This window comes from Mustela erminea, chromosome 19 (assembly GCF_009829155.1).
Source record: "Mustela erminea isolate mMusErm1 chromosome 19, mMusErm1.Pri, whole genome shotgun sequence".
Taxonomy (NCBI): domain Eukaryota; kingdom Metazoa; phylum Chordata; class Mammalia; order Carnivora; family Mustelidae; genus Mustela; species Mustela erminea.
The window spans coordinates 4,304,415-4,320,163 of record NC_045632.1 but is presented as its reverse complement, the minus strand read 5'-3'; the positions used below and the strand labels follow the sequence as shown (position 1 = coordinate 4,320,163).

General features: G+C 43.7%; 1 protein-coding gene across 5 annotated transcripts in view; it reads left to right on the top strand.

Moving 5' to 3' along the window:
• LOC116579085 (caspase recruitment domain-containing protein 8-like) overlaps positions 1-15,749 on the top strand; it is a 41,361-nt gene that overhangs the window by 10,850 nt on the left and 14,762 nt on the right. For 3 of the 5 annotated variants that reach the window (XM_032323966.1, XM_032323968.1, XM_032323967.1), the window contains 7 exons: positions 1,575-1,725; positions 2,284-2,507; positions 2,578-2,840; positions 4,555-4,680; positions 5,033-5,174; positions 6,443-6,487; positions 11,628-12,038. In XM_032323966.1, coding sequence (XP_032179857.1) covers positions 1,575-1,725; positions 2,284-2,507; positions 2,578-2,840; positions 4,555-4,680; positions 5,033-5,174; positions 6,443-6,487; positions 11,628-11,899 — 1,223 coding nt within the window. In that variant the 3' untranslated portion in view covers positions 11,900-12,038. Of the gene's footprint in view, positions 1-1,574; positions 1,726-2,283; positions 2,508-2,577; positions 2,841-4,554; positions 4,681-5,032; positions 5,175-6,442; positions 6,488-11,627; positions 12,039-15,749 lie in introns of those variants that run through there. The other 2 variants (XM_032323970.1, XM_032323969.1) reach the window with 2 other exon arrangements.

The following is a 15,749-nucleotide window of genomic DNA, read 5'->3' as shown; positions in this document are numbered from 1 at the left end:
ATTAAAAGGGGCTTGTTTTCTTTTACCCTAATCCATGCTAAGACTTCAAAACATAAGCAATGTGTGCTTAAGGATCTTGATCCTTTGTGACATTTGTACTTTGACAGGCTTTGGGCTGGGAGACATTCCTACTCTATGAGTGTCCTAGGGCTGCCATAACAAGATACCCCAGATGAAGGGACTTAAATAAAAGAAGTTAATTTTGTCATCATTCTAGAGGCCAGAAGTCTCAGATCAAGGTGCTGGGAGATTTGGTCTCTGATGAGACTCTTCTCCAGGCTCTTCTCCTGGCTTGTAGGTGGTCACGTTCTCCCTGGGTCCCCACATGGCCTTTCCTCTGTGTATCCAGAGAGAGAGAGAGAAAGAACTAGTGTCTCTTCCTTTTCATATAAGGACACAAGGACACCAGTCCTATTGGATTAAGAGTTCTTTCTTATGACCTCATTTCATCATTAGGACTTTCTTACATGCTCCATCTTCAAATTCAGCACTATCCCAGCCGATGTTCACTGGGTTGGAAAAATTTACCCGACTCGACTGTCCTAGATCCTGTCATTGCACACTTCACTTCTAAGTGCTCATGGTTGGAAAGTGTCCCACTTGGTGTGAAGTAGTTTGAAAGCCACCTGAGATTCTGGAGAGCAGGGCACTGGTGTTGGCTGTGTCCTGGTGCTCAGCTCAGCTCCTGTGCTTACCTGCCACGAGGTTGGGGGAAGCTCATCTGTGTTCACATGAACGGCCGACACCGTGTGCTATTTTCTGGAGGTGCCACACAGCTAGTACCAAGATTCAGAGCAGTTCTATAAGGTGCGGGTAGCATTAGTCTATCTGACATGGGAGAAAAAAAGTCTCAGAGTGGTTAGGTAACCGTCTGAGACTTTTCCTTTTTCCTATCCAAAATCCCTACTCTCTGCAAATGAGATTCCATCATTTTTAATTCTTGATAAACCAATTTTCTCCGAGCACAGTATTTCAGAGACTTCTATCATCCAGGGTACAGATATTTGTTCTATGCAAATCATCCTCACCCAGAGTCTGAGCAGAAAGAATGGTATCCGGGAGCACATCCGTAGAGGGTCTCTAAGTGCTGCTGGAAGACTCTCCCAGTTGGGTGGTGGAAACGCTGGGGGAACCAGAGGATGGTCTGAAGTGCCTTGGGTTGGATGGTGGTGAACAGTAGCGTGAACAGATGTGACTTTCCTTCTTAAGCTTTCATGCTTGCTCCTTTTATGGACTTGCGTTCCCCTGCCAGCATCAGGTGTTAGCTGCTGCTTGGGACCATGTAGAAATTTAGTTGCCGTGGTTCCTGCCCTAGGTGAATACTGCCCCCCAACAAAGCCATCCAGCCTCACTTCCTTCTTAAATTTGGGGGTTCAGTTTCAGTAGTGACCAAGAACATTCTTGTGCCTTTCTTTGTCTGGATTCCAAGACCAAAGCCCCTTGTTCTCCCTCCATACTCTTCTCTCTGATATCTGGATTCCCAACAGCACATGTGTAATTAAAAATCCAGAACGCCTTTAGGCCATGCCTTTTCCAGCAAATCCAATCTGACATGTACAATGTGTATTTTTCAGAAGAGACTTGCTTGGAAGAGGAGACCCTAGTGCCCCTCGAGGCTCCTAAACTCTTTTCTGGGGTTGGACCAGCTTGTCATAGTTATCAGTTTCTGGGACCTGAAGGAAATGTGGATATTGAGTTGATTGATGAGAGTGCAAACAGATACAGGTAAGAGTTGAAGATGTTGGTTGTTTCAATACAATTCTCCCATAAAGGAAGTATGTGCTGTGTGATACTTACATGTACACACCTACATGATAAGGTATGCGATTCACCCCTTCAACATTGGAAATTTTGTCAGGATTCTCTGATCCTATGCGCTGAGCTGGTGTTTTAATTTCACCGCATGTAGAATATAGAGAAAGTGGGGCCTCAGAGCGTCTTTAACTTGCCAGAGTGTTCTAATGTGGTGAAAGCCACAGAGGGGTCTTGGACTTTGCTCCACCACAACATCACATCCCTCTGCACCTTCGTTTTTTAATTAGAGACCCAGGGAGCCTGGGTGGCTCAGTCGATTACGGTCCGTCTTTGGCTAAGGTCATGATCCAGAGGTCCTGGGTCGAGCTCCAATTCAGGCTCCCTGCTCAGCTTCTCCCTCTCCCTCTGCTTCTCCCCCAGCTCATGCTCTCTCACTCACTCTCTCTGAAATGCATAAATAAAATCTAAAAAAGAAAAATCAAAGTCCTGGTCTTCTCCCAGCATGACTATTACTCTGGCTCCTTTCAGCGTCCACTTCCCCATGGCTGGCTTCTATCTGTGGCCAGCGACACGCCTCGGATTCTTGGTAACAGCCGCGGTGACCGTGAGGATAGCGTTGGATTCTTGGAGTGTACACATGAAGTTACAGCAGGAGGAGCAGTGGATGGTGGCAGGCCCACTGTTTGATATCTCTGTGGAGCCCGAGGGGGTCATCGCTGAAATCCACCTCCCTCACATCATCTCCCTGCCAGGTAAGGAAGGGAGAGGGGACTGTGGGGCTGGTGGGGAACTTGTCTGATGCCCTTTTTCATTGTCCTACAGCAAATGAGGTCGATATGTCTTGGTTCCACGTTGCCCATTTTAAGGATGAAGGTATGGTCCTAGAGCCACCAGCCCGAGTGGAGTCTTTCTATGCTGTCCTGGAAAACCCCAGCTTCTCTCTGATGGGAATCCTGCTGAGATTGGCTAGTGGGGCTCGTGTTTCAGTCCCCATCACTTCCACGGCACTGCTCTATTATCACTTCTACCCTGAAGATACTAAATTTCACCTGTACCTTATCCCCAGTGACTCCTTGCTAACGAAGGTAAGGTTGGCAGATTTGGAGAAGTGAGAATTACCCATCCGCTTACAACCTTGGACCTTGTGCTTCTGTTCCTTTTATTTTCTTTCTTTCTTTCTTTCTCTTTTAAGATTTTGTTTATTTGCAGGAGAGAGAAAGTGAGAGAGAAAGAGAGACTGAGAGAGATAGAGAGAGCACAAGAAGGGGGAGTGTCAGGCAGAAGGAGGACTCCATCCGGGACCCTGGGATCATGACCTGAGCTGAAGGCAGACGCTTAACCCACTGAGCATCGTTTATGCTCACATGAAACTCATGTTTCAGCATTGGACACCCTTCCTTTAAATGGATCTATGGATTTCTTTTAACGTGAATCAAATACGCAGATAAGTGGATCGCTCCCTAATTTTTGCACCCAGATGGAGGAGTGGACATCACCAGCTTCTTTCCCCTTCCTGCCCCGACCTGATCGCTACCCACCAAGAGTATTTACTAATTAGACTGATGAAAGCATCTACTGTAATTGTTTTTTGACAGCAATTCTTGCTTGTTAATTCCAGAAAGTGTGTATTGAGCTGTAGCTAAGACTTGTCGAATGTTATTATTATTTTGTTATTTGAGTTCTATTCTGTATCGTGGGTGGATCCTCAGAGAGCTCTGAGGTCTTTTCTGTTCTGCCTCTGGGTCTCTCTGGGGTGACGTCACTGCTGTATTGCTTGCTGGTGGGCAGGTGGCTGTCACCTCATGGAGCAGGAGCCTCGTCCCTCATAGATGCAGCTGCAGACAGCAATGGTCCTCTGTCGAGGCACAAGGAGGAAACCTCTTTGTCCCCGGATTTGAGGAACACTCAGGCGATCCCTGCCACATTATACAAAGAAAAATCAAACTCTACAGAGATTTGTAATAAAAAGAAACCCTTTGTGGGGGGAGCGATTGGTAGCTCAGTTGGTTAAGTGTGTGACCTTTGATTTTGGCTCAGGTCATGATCTCAGGGTCTTGAGATGGAGCCCAGAGTTGGGCTCTGTGCTGAGTTTGGAGCCTGCTGAAGACACTCTCTCCATCTTCCTCTGCCCATTCTGCCCCGCCAAGGAAAAAACAAACAAACAAACAAACAAACAAACAAAAATGAAAGAAATCCCTAGCTCTGAGATAACCAGCAGGAAAATTTTATTAATACACGTCTCTCGTGCACCAAGCTGGGGCAGTTGGAGGAACATGCAGCTGTGGATCTCAGAGTTGTGAGTTTGCTCCCCACATTGTGTACAGAGATTACTTAAAAATAAAATCTTTTTTTAAATTTATTTTTTATTTTCAGCATAACAGTATTCATTATTTTTGCACCACACCCAGTGCTCCATGCAATCCATGCCCTCTATAAAACCCACCACCTGGTACCCCGACCTCCCACCCCCGGCCCCTTCAAAACCATCAGATTGTTTTTCAGAGTCCATAGTCTCTCATGGTTCACCTCCCGTTCCAATTTACCCCAACTCCCTTCTTGTCTCTAACTCCCCATGTCCTCCATGCTATTTGTTATGCTCCACAAATAAGTGAAACCACATGATAATTGACTCTCTCTGCTTGACTTATTTCACTCAGCATAATCTCTTCCAGTCCCGTCCATGTTGCTACAAAAGTTGGGTATTCGTCAATCTTAAAAAAAATAAAATCCCTCATGTCTAGAAGCATATGTTTACTTTTAGCTTTGCTCCCTGATTTGCTTCTGCTGCTTCTTCCTCAGGCAATAGATGAAGAAGAAACTAAGTTTCACGGTGTGCGTCTACAGACCTCACCCCCCGTGGAACCCCTGAATTTTGGTTCCCGTTATATTGTGTCCGGTTCAGCTCACCTGGAAATAATGCCTGAGGTCAGTAGAATTTGAATGTAACTCAAATTTCACCAGGGTTTCAAAATATTTTGTATTTTTTTTTTTTTTTTAAAGGAAGACCAGGGGAGGGTTAGTAGCTCACGTGATTATTCTCTGAACCATATCCTGATAGGAGCTCGGCTACCTTTCTTTCCATGGAATAATACTAATTTCTAAAATTGTAAATTTAAAAGATTGTTGACCATTCTCCTTTGGTCTCCCCTCAACCAGCCACAATACTGTATAGGAAATGGCTAATATTTCAGTGACCAGTTCACTGCAGGCAAACAAGCCTTTCTACTCCCGCCCTCAATGCCATGATAGTTTAATTCAAGTGCTGTGCTTCTTCTAGGAGTTGAAATTATCCTACAGGAGTCCTGGGGAAATCCAGGTGTTCTCTAAAGTCTTTGCTGGGAAGATGGAGGAACCAATCATACTTGAAGTTACGGACAAAAGACACAAGACTTTGGTCTGGCGCACTTTGGTGAAGCCAGGTAGGTAAAAATATGAAGTTTAAATTTGGGGGGAAAAACAAATTATGCACCTCTTTTCTGTGTTGTAGTGAAGTGTGTCAGAGGAGAGGTCTTTTTATGGTCCCATCCCAGAGAAGAAAATAAATCTACTGCCAGCTTAGAGTCCATGTTGAGTTGAAACAAAAGTGTAGACACTCGTCAAGTTTGCCTGGGATAGGGATGGTTGTTGCTATCAACAACTGGATGCTCTCATACGTAGGAGGCAGTGAACAGGAAATGCTAATTATAAGAATCAGAAGGAACAGAAAGTCAATTTAATTCTATGTCTTGGGCAATTTTATAGTTGTTTTCATACATAGAGATAATCAGCTGCTGAAGGAAGGATGCAGAATTGATCAGAACTTCAAAGAACAGCAGGGCTTTTAGAAAGACCATGTGGAAGGCTTCATGGTAAACAGACTCTAGTGACTTTCCCAAATGGTGGCTCCAATCGGCAAATCTCCCACCAACTTATATGTGTGTTCAACGTATAAATTTTGCACCATCACAATCCCAGTATTATAGGGTTTAAAGAACATCATTACTGGGGCGCCTGGGTGGCTCAGTGGGTTAAGCCTCTGCCTTCGGCTCAGGTCATGATCTCAGGGTCCTGGGATCGAGTCCCACATCAGGCTCTCTGCTGAGCAGAGAGCCTACTTCCTCCTCTCTCCTCCTGCTTCCTCCTCTCTCTCTGCTTGCCTCTCTGCCTACTTGCGATCTCTCTCTCTCTGTCAAATAAATAAATAAAATATTAAAAAAAATAAAGAACATCATCACTTATTGTCAAAACCTACTCGCTTCATGATGGTATTTCGTGTCTAAAATACATTTGCCTGGAGGATGATTTATGTAGAACAGTGTGATAATGTTATCAAAGCTTTCACGTTTCCTCACATATTGGCTTAGAAATAGAAATAGAATATTTGAAAAACTGTTACTTCCTCTGATTTATTTCCTGGGTGGGCAGTGAGTGACCTTCTACTTAATTGGGTTCCATTAGGTATATCAATGTTCCAATGGGATCCTTAACCCAGGAAATGGAATCAAACTATTTTAAAGCATTGCATCAAAGACCAGAGGGGCATCTGGCTGGCTCAGTCAGAAAAGCCTGTGCCTCTTGATCTCAGAGTTGGGAGTCTGAGCACCATGTTGGGTGTAGAGATTACAAGAAACAACAATACCTAAAAAAAAGAAAAAGAAAAACTAAATAAGGTAAATGGTTCATTTTCCAACTTTTCCTTCTTTCCTAGTGGAGCTCCAGTTTTGTGCTGCATCACCGCCTTCTCCCCTCTCAGGTGAGTGCAGTGTCCACACCAAACATCAGGAGGTTTTGAGGGGTGTGAAGTGGCTCAGTGAGGGATCCTACCTTCTCTTCAGTTACAGAGACTGAGTGCTGTCAGACATAAAGAAGGAGTCTGAGCCACCTGAGCGAATTTATGGGAGGGTTTAATAAGCAGACTCTGAGCATGCAACCACTTCTTATTGGGGAAAATATCTTGCATCTGAGGAAGTCTCCGTGAAAGTAGTTTGATATGGCTGGAGACGAAACTTTAGATGGACGGAGGACACATGAGACCAGAGGCAGGCAAGAAACAGAAGTTGGAAGCAGAAGGGTGATGGCTGAACTCTTTTGGTCCTTAGGCTGAAGGCAAAGGGGGACTTAGGAAAGGTGGGTAGCAATGCACTCACTGTTCTGAACAGTGTGGATGGCTGTGGGTGTGGAATGGACAGGAAGTGGGAGCCGGGTTAGGAGGCTGTTGTGAAAATTGAGAACAGGGATTAGCTGGGAATTGGTTAAGGTTACTGGAGTTGATAGGTAGCAGAGAAAGAAATTATTCAAAGTAAGGAGCCAAGGGGTACCTGGCTGGCTCAGTCAGAAGAACATGTGACTCCTAATATTGTGTAGTTGTGCGTTCAAGCCATGACTTGGAGTAGAGATTACTAAAAATAAATAAAGAAATAAAGCCTTTTGAAAATAAAAGAAAAATAAAACAACAGTCAAGATTCAGAGGACTGAATTCTGCCTTCTGTGCTGTTGGCTTTGATTATTAGTCTCCACACAGTAAAAGTGACAGGCCTCCTGTCCCAAAACAGATCATCCAGGAGGAGAAAGGGAACATCCCCTGATTCCTCTTACTCCTCAGGTGTCACACTGGCTTGAAATGGCACAAATCCACTTCTTGGCCAGCTGGTGTTATGGTCAGGGGGCCCAGAGAGGCAGATGAGCTACAGAAAATTAGACCCCACGCCTGGAGTTGCAGTTGGGTTCAAACCCAACCACAGATACAGTTAAGAATGACGTAAAGATGATTTCACAAAGGAAATTGAAAGGGTTTTTGTAGGGGTGGTGAGTGTGTAGCACCAAGAACACGTCTCTACCCTTCTTCTTCTACAAGCTCTAGAGCGAGAGCTACCTGGTGTCAGAAGGATGAAACCCACCCTCATGTGCTCTCTCTAGAACACCCTTCAGAAGCTGCTTCCAGCCCACGTCTTGAGTCAGATCTTCATTCTGGCCAGTATGCACTGTGAAGCCTGACATCTCTCTCCCCCTCTTTGCCCTTTGGCCTGGTGGCATCTTGTATTTAATACCAGAATCCTATTCCTCGAAAGCCTCCTCTGATACTAACTCTTCTGTGAAGACTTTGCTTGAAAGTCTGGTCATCCCCTCCTTTCTGAGCCAAGGGCTACGGTTGCATTTTTCTCCTATGGAATTATGGTGATAAAAATGATCATGGAGACAAATGCAGCTTATTAAATGTCTGTTGCGTGGCAAATATTCAGGGTACGTATATGTGTGCTTATACTCATCACTTCTGTCTAGTCCTGTCAATGCACTCTGGCTGGCTTCCGCAGAAAAGCATGGAGGAGCATCAGAGTGAACATGGCAGTGGTAGCGGTCCTGTATGGAACGTAGCCTGAGACAGACACACCCCCCACACTCATGGGGTTTCTATTCCAGCAGGTGAAAACAGTGAAGCTGATTTCCCAGTGCTTATCAAAATACAGTTGTGATACAACTAATTTTCCAAAGGAAAATTAGAGGGAATTATGAGAGGATAAGATGGGTAGTTCAGATCTAAACTTGAGGGAGTTGAAAAGTTTCTGTGTACACCATGGAGAGAGGACAAAAGTGAAGTTTATGTCCGTTGAAGAAGATTTAATAGAAACTGCTAAAGAAATGGGCGGGGTGAGAACAGTTGAGGCAGCAAGAATAGGTTAAGTTGAGCATCTTTCTGTGAGAGGAACTTTATTCATTCAAATTGAGGAGTCACGGAATGAGCACCTCCAATAACTTGACTTTTTTTTTTTTAAGATTTTATTTATTTGACACAGAGAAAGAGAGAGACAGAGAGACAGAGAGAGAAGGAACACAAGCAGGGGGAGTGGGAGAGGGGAAGCAGGCTTCCTGCTGAGCAGGGAGCCCAATGCCAGGCCCGATCCCAGGAGGCTGGGATCATGACCTGAACTGAAGGCAGACACCCAATGACTGAGCCATCCAGACGCCCTTCCAATGACTTTTCAATAGAAACACCAAGACTTCACAGAAATTACATCATTAAATTAAGCTATTTGTTTATGGCGGCATATGGCATTGATGATCTGAGCTACTGTGTTTAGAACAAAAGTTCTAGATGCATGAGTTGTACATAGAAAGCAATCATGTTTTTGGGCACCTGGGTGACTCAGTGGGGTTAAGCATACGATTTTTTAAAAAAATTAACATGTAGTATGTTATTTGCTTTTGGGTACAGGTCTGTGAATCATCAGTCTTACACAATTCGCAACATTCATCATAGCACATACCCTCCCCAACAGCCATGACCCAGCCACTCTATCTCTCCCCCGACCTCCCAGAAACCCTCAGTTTGTTTCCTGAGATTAAGAGTCTCTTATGGTTTGTCTTCCTCCCAGTCCCATCTTGTTACATTTTTTTCCGCTCTCTGGCCCCCATAACCCTCCATCTTGCCTCTAAAATTCCTCATATCAGAGAGATCATATGATAATTGTCTTTCTCTGACTGACTTATTTCGCTTAACACAATACCCTCTAGTTCTATCCACATCGTTGCAAATGGCAAGATTTGGGGCTTTTTGATGACTACATAGTATTCCATTGTATGTATGAACCACATCTTCTTTATCCATTCATCCGTTGATGGACATCTGGGTTCTTTCCATAATTTGGCTATTGTGGACTTTGCTGCTATAAAAAAAAAGCCATTTACTATATGTAGGTTATATTTTGATCTATTAGAAGAAACTGTATCCCAAAATTTTAAAGAAAGAAAAACCTATATGTATACTAAAAATAAGGGTAAATACAATGAAGGAATAGAACATGACTATAACAATGAAAATTTAAAAAGATTTTTGAAAAGGTATTGATAAGATAAAATAGTTAAAAAGCATTAAAATAGGAAAGAGGAAAAATTTAAAAAATTGTAATTTAAAAAATGTAACCTTGAAAGACTAAAGAATCACGGGAAAAAAAGTCATGAATTCTATGTGTTGTTTTCCCCTAGCTCAGTGATCTCCATGTGTCATTTCTCAGTTCTCAGTCATCAGTGAATTTGGTTTTGGCTGGATGTTCTTGCTGATCTTCTAAGGGAGGGGCCTGTTGCCATGATTCTCAAATGTCTTTGCCAGAGGTGGCATTGCACCGCCTGTGGCAGTGGCCAGGCTAAGCAATCTGCTAAGGTTCGCGCTTGGAGTTTTGTTCCCTGAATGCTTTCTATACTGCTTTGGAGGACGGGAATGAAAATGGCAGCCTCCCAGTCTCCCGCCAGAGGAGCCGAGAGCTCGGGTCCCACTCAGTGCACCCTCGGAGAAAAGCAGTCAATCACTCCCGTCTCCCTGGCCTCTGGCTGCACTCTGAGCTCACCTGTCTTGTGACCGAGCATTTCTATCTTGGGCGCCTGGCCCCGTTTGGAGTCTCCAAAACCAGCAGATTCCTGCCATGCCCCATGTTACTCCTCCCAGAGGAAGAAGGAGGGGTGTCCCCAGATCTGCCACTTATGGGGTCCCTGCTTGAAGAGCAGTGGTCCAACTGTGCTGTGGATCATGGTTTAAGGTAACCCCAAGCTGAAAGTCCCTCCTCAGCTCCATCTCTGTTGCAACTTCCCTGCTCTGATACTGTGGACTCTGTCACATTCAGATAACCCTGGTCTTTCTGTGACTCTGTGGGTCCTAGACCACACCATCCCTTTGAGGGCTCCACCCCCCATTTAGCCTCTGGGGTGATGACCCTCAGTGGAGCAGACTTCTAAAAGTTCCAATTTCATGCTCTGCTGCTCTACTGCTTGCAGGGAATCAGCACCCCCAACCCCACCCCCGGTCTCTTCTCATCGCTTCAGATTCACTTCTCCACATGTCCTACCTTCTAGAAAGTGGTCGATTTTCTGTTCCTAGAATTGCTGCTTCTCTCCTCTTTGATCTCCTTTTGAGTTTGTAGGTGTTTTGGTAACTATCTAGCTGAACTCCTGGGACCTGATGATATTTAGTCTCCTACTCCTCAACCATCTTGCTCCTCCCCACCAAGCATCCAGCTCTTGATTTTGGCTCAGGTCATGATCTCAGGGTTGTGAGCCCCACATCAGACTCTGCACTGGGCATGGATCCTGCTTAAATCTCTCTCTCTCTCCCTCTGCCTTTTTCCCGCAGCTCATGCTCATTCTGTCCCTCTCTCAAAAAAAAAAAAAAAAAAAAATCCAAAAGCCAATCTGCCAAGGTCACACAGGAATTATATGCAGGCACCAAACAGTACCCTGAGTCAGCAAGAAATACCTTCTCTCCAGTGCTTCTGGTCCTTCTGTGTTGTACTTAGCCAGCTAAATCTCTTTCTACTAGTTTATCGGAAGGCTCTTGAGAGTAGGGAGCTAGTCTACTGCACCTAGACCCCTGGTATCATGCGTACCAATGTATGAACTTCAAGATTGTTAGAAGGATGAATAGATGAATGTAGAACAAGATAGAGCTGTCTTTAGGGTTCCAGTGAAAACCAGAAAGTAAAGAAGAGGAGGTGCTCAAAGTTTAGGAAGGAGGGGATTGGATTGAAGAAGAGGGATCATTGAGTTTCCCTAAATTCATAGACCCTGAGAACAGACTGCATATCTTGGGTCCCTTGGGACAGGACTGCATAGGCTGTGTGTGTGTAAGATCTGGGCAACATGCAAAACACAATGAGCAACATCTCCACACAGAATATGTCTTTAAGGAGTGCCTGGGTGGCTCAGTCAGTTCAGTGTCTGACTCTTGATCTCAGTTCAGCTCTTGACTCAGGGTCATGGGTTCAAGCCCCATGTTGAGATCTATATTGGCTCTGGAGCCTAAGAAAGAAATAAAGAGAAATAGATAGATGATATTAAGCTGGACATAGGTCCTGAACGCCTTAAATGATCTGTCCTTTTCTGAGTCTGCAACTCTTTCTTGTGTCCAGCTGAGGCCTTTATGAAGAAGAACCACCGGCACTTGCAGGCCAGGCTGGGGGACCTGAGTGGAGTACTAGATGATCTTCAGGACAGTGGGGTCTTCACCGAGGAAGAGAAGGAGCTGGTGCAGCAGTTGCCAACACGGCAGAGGAAGAATGAGACCCTGCTGAGGATGGTGGAGAAGAAAGGGCCCCAGGCCCTGGAGATATTCTTCAGAAGCCTTCAGCAAAGAGATCCTTACCTGATGTCCTACCTCAGCCAGCAGAGTTTACAACAGTGACTCAGGCCAATACTCAGGAAGAGACAATCCGGTGTTCTGCACTGAAAATGGATAAACAGGCGTGCTTGGGTGGTTCAGTTGTTTAAACGTCTGATTCTTGATTTCAACTTAGGGTCATGAGATTGAGCCTTATGTTGGGCTCTGCACTCAGCTCGGAGTTTGCTTGAGATCCTTTCCCTCTGCTTCTCCTCCCACTCTCTCTCTCAAATAAATTAAATCAATCTTAAAGAAAAAAAGAACGAAAATGGATAAATGGATATGTGATCATTGAGTTCAGTGTTCAAGACAAAAGTGGTTAGTAAAACCCAGCCATCACACAGGTTTTATTGAGGACTGATGTGTAACTACACAGATATCTATTTCTGTATCCTCATATCTTCCCCTCTACAAAATCTCAAGAGAGTAGGAATAATCATACTAAATATTTTTTTTAAGCCGGATTTTAAAAAAATTCCCAGTTCACCCATTGACCTATTTCTTGGAAATCTGGGCAGAGGAAGGCAAGGCCAGGTATGGTTATGATTGACAGGGCCCAGGGAGACCAAGTCTCCTGAGTCACATGAGAAACAATTCCAGTGAACATTACATCTGAGCTGTTACCTGCTCACAGTGAAATCTAGAAAGGCTTACAAAACTCCCTGTTGAGGGCATTCATGACATTCACAAATTTTGATTTTTTAAAAAAATACACTGTGTCTTTAACATTTTATCCGTTGCTATTTCTACTAGGATGATGAAGTCCCTTGAGGGAATAGAGCTCAGGAGTGGAAGCAAATGCCAAAGTTGGCAGAAAACCTTTGGTCTCTGGTATATAGGATGGTACCAGGAATGGGCACATTCTGGGTCACACAACTTCATGGAACAGCTCTGTGGATCGCAGAGGCGGAGTATGGATGAATGGTGTCCACAGAAGCAGCGTGGGGGAAAAGGAGGAGCGTCCGGTGGTTGTGAGGGAGGCCCTCCTGGCAGGTATGTCACAGAAATAGGCAGAGCCTGCCACTGGGGTTCTGCCATTGGACCCTGCCATTTTATATGCGTCCCAGCTGCCTTTGGACCAGTGTTTGCGTGACATAAGTGTTGCTATCCTCTGACTTTGAGCCCAGTTATTTCCTTGTATTTGAAGTGAGTTTGTGGAAGACAGCCTAGAGTTGGGTCAGTTGGCTTTTGTTATTTATTTATTTATTTATTTATTTATTTATTTATTTATTTGACAGACAGAGATCACAAGTAAGCAGAGAGGCAGACAGAGGGAGAGAGAGAAGAGGAAGCAGGCTCCCCACTGAGCAGAGAACCCGGTGCGGGGCTCAATCCCAGGACCCTGAGATCATGACCTGAGCCGAAGGCAGAAGCTTAACCCACTGAGCCACCCAGGTGCCCCGGCTTTTGTTTTTTTAACTCATTTTGAAAATCTGGTAAGTGGTATGTTCAGCTATTTACGTTTAACAGAATTCTTGAAAGGTTAGGAGTTAGCCCAAGTCAGCCATTTTAGTATTTGTTTTCTGTTTATTCTCTCTTGGTTTGCATACCCATCTTTCCTTTTTGGCTTTTTAAGGGCTTATTTAAAGAGTTTTTAGTATTCCACCTTAATTTATCTATTTTGTTTTCTTTGGCTATGTGGTTGTGTGTTTTTTAGTGATTGTGTTAGAGATGGAAAGATACATCCAGAATGCATTGGTCCTCATATCCATAGTGTGCGAATTAAAGTGGAATCTAGAAACCTTAGCACCATTTTGACCGTGGTACACTCTATGACCCAGTTGTTTTCAATATTATCTCTGTATATGATAAGGTCTTAATCAGAACAATGTTTTAATGTTTTTCCCCTCTCTTTTAAAGAAAGATTTTATTTGTTTATTTTGAAGAGAGATACAGAGAGAGCATGGGGGTGTGGAGAGCAGAGAGAGAGCACGAGGGAGCGAGAATGTCAGCCGGACTCTGTGCTGAGCATGGAGTCCAAGGCAGGGCTCCGTCTCTTCACTCTGAGATCATGACCTGAACTGCAATCAAGAGTCAGATGATTAATCAGCTGAGACCTCCAGATGTCCCTGATTTTCACTTTCAATCGCTGAGTATGTTTTAAGGACCCATAAGCAGTATCATCGATGATACGTGCCCTGATATATACCATTTTTGTGGATCCTCCTGTAATCCTCGTATTCTTTTTTTTTATTTCCAGCATAACAGTATTCATTATTTTTGCACCACACCCCGTGCTCCATGCAATCCGTGCCCTCTATAATACCCACCACCTGGTACCCCAACCTCCCACCCCCCGTCCCTTCAAAACCCTCAGATTGTTTTTCAGAGTCCATAGTCTCTCATGGTTCACCTCCCCTTCCAATTTCCCCCAACTCCCTTCTCCACTCTAAGTCCCCATGTCCTCCATGCTATTTGTTATGCTCCACAAATAAGTGAAACCATATGATAATTGACTCTCTCTGCTTGACTTATTTCACTCAGCATAATCTCTTCCAGTCCCGTCCATGTTGCTACAAAAGTTGGGTATTCATCCTTTCTGATGGAGGCATAATACTCTATCCCCAGGGGTACAGGTCTGTGAATCACCAGGTTTACACACTTCACAGCACTCACCAAAGCACATACCCTCCCCAATGTCCATAATCCCACCCCCTTCTCCCAAACCCCCTCCCCCCAGCAATCCCTGATATGAGGAAGTGGTGATGCAACATGGGGGCTTAAGTGAGTAGGAGAAGAATAAATGAAACAAGATGGGATTGGGAGGGAGACAAACCATAAGTGACTTTTAATCTCACAAATCCTCGTATTCTTAATTTCATTGAACTTCCTTTGGTGATTCTTTTTTTTTAAACTTCTTTATTTTTGTTAGCAATTTCTACACCCAAAGTGGGGTGCAACGTTCAACCCTGAAGTCAAGACTTGCAGGCTCTACTGACTGAACCAATCAGGCACGCCCACAATTTTTTTTAATGCAGATCTCCTGACTATGGATTCACTTAACTTTCCCTCATCTGAAGATGTCTTTATGTTACTTTCATTCCTGAAAGAAATTTTTGCTGGTTATAGAGACAGTTCTTTTTTTCAGCCATTTATTTCTTGTTCCTGTGGTTCGTCATGTGGACTCTGCAGTCATTCAAATTGTTTCCCTACATGTAATGTATCATTTTTCTGTCTGTTTTCAAGATTTGTTTTCTTTGTGTTTAGTATTCAGCAATTGGATTATGGTAGATCTGGGTATGGATTTATTTAGATTTGTGCTCTTTGAGATTCATTCAGTTTCTTAAATTTGTTGGCTTATATTTTTTCACCAAACTTGAAAGGTCACAAATATTTCTTTAAATATGTATATTGAACATATATAAATATACATATATATACATATATGTGTATATATACATATATATACACACACACACATACATACATACATACACGCAGGGACACATTTTTTTGTGTGTGAAGTATGCGCCTCCCCAATGTGGAACCCAACATGGGGCTTGGCTTCAACTCATGATACTGAGACACAGACCTCAGCTGAAATCAAGAGTTAGACACTTAGCTGACTGAGTTAACTAGGTGTCCCTAAGTATATTTTTTTCAATCTGCATTTTTTTTTCTTTTCTCCTTCTGGGATTCTGATAGTATGAATGTTAGATTTTTGTTGTTGCCTCATAGTTCTCTGAGATTTCATTATTTTCCTATTGTTTCCTCTTCCCATTGTTCTGATTGCATAACAAATTTTGATTCCTTTTTAAAAAATTCTTTAAAGATTTATTTGATTAAAAAAAGATTTATTTTATTCACTTATTTATTTAGAGAGAGAGTGAGCATGAGTTGGGGAGATATTGAGGGAGAGAGAGAGAGAGAAAAT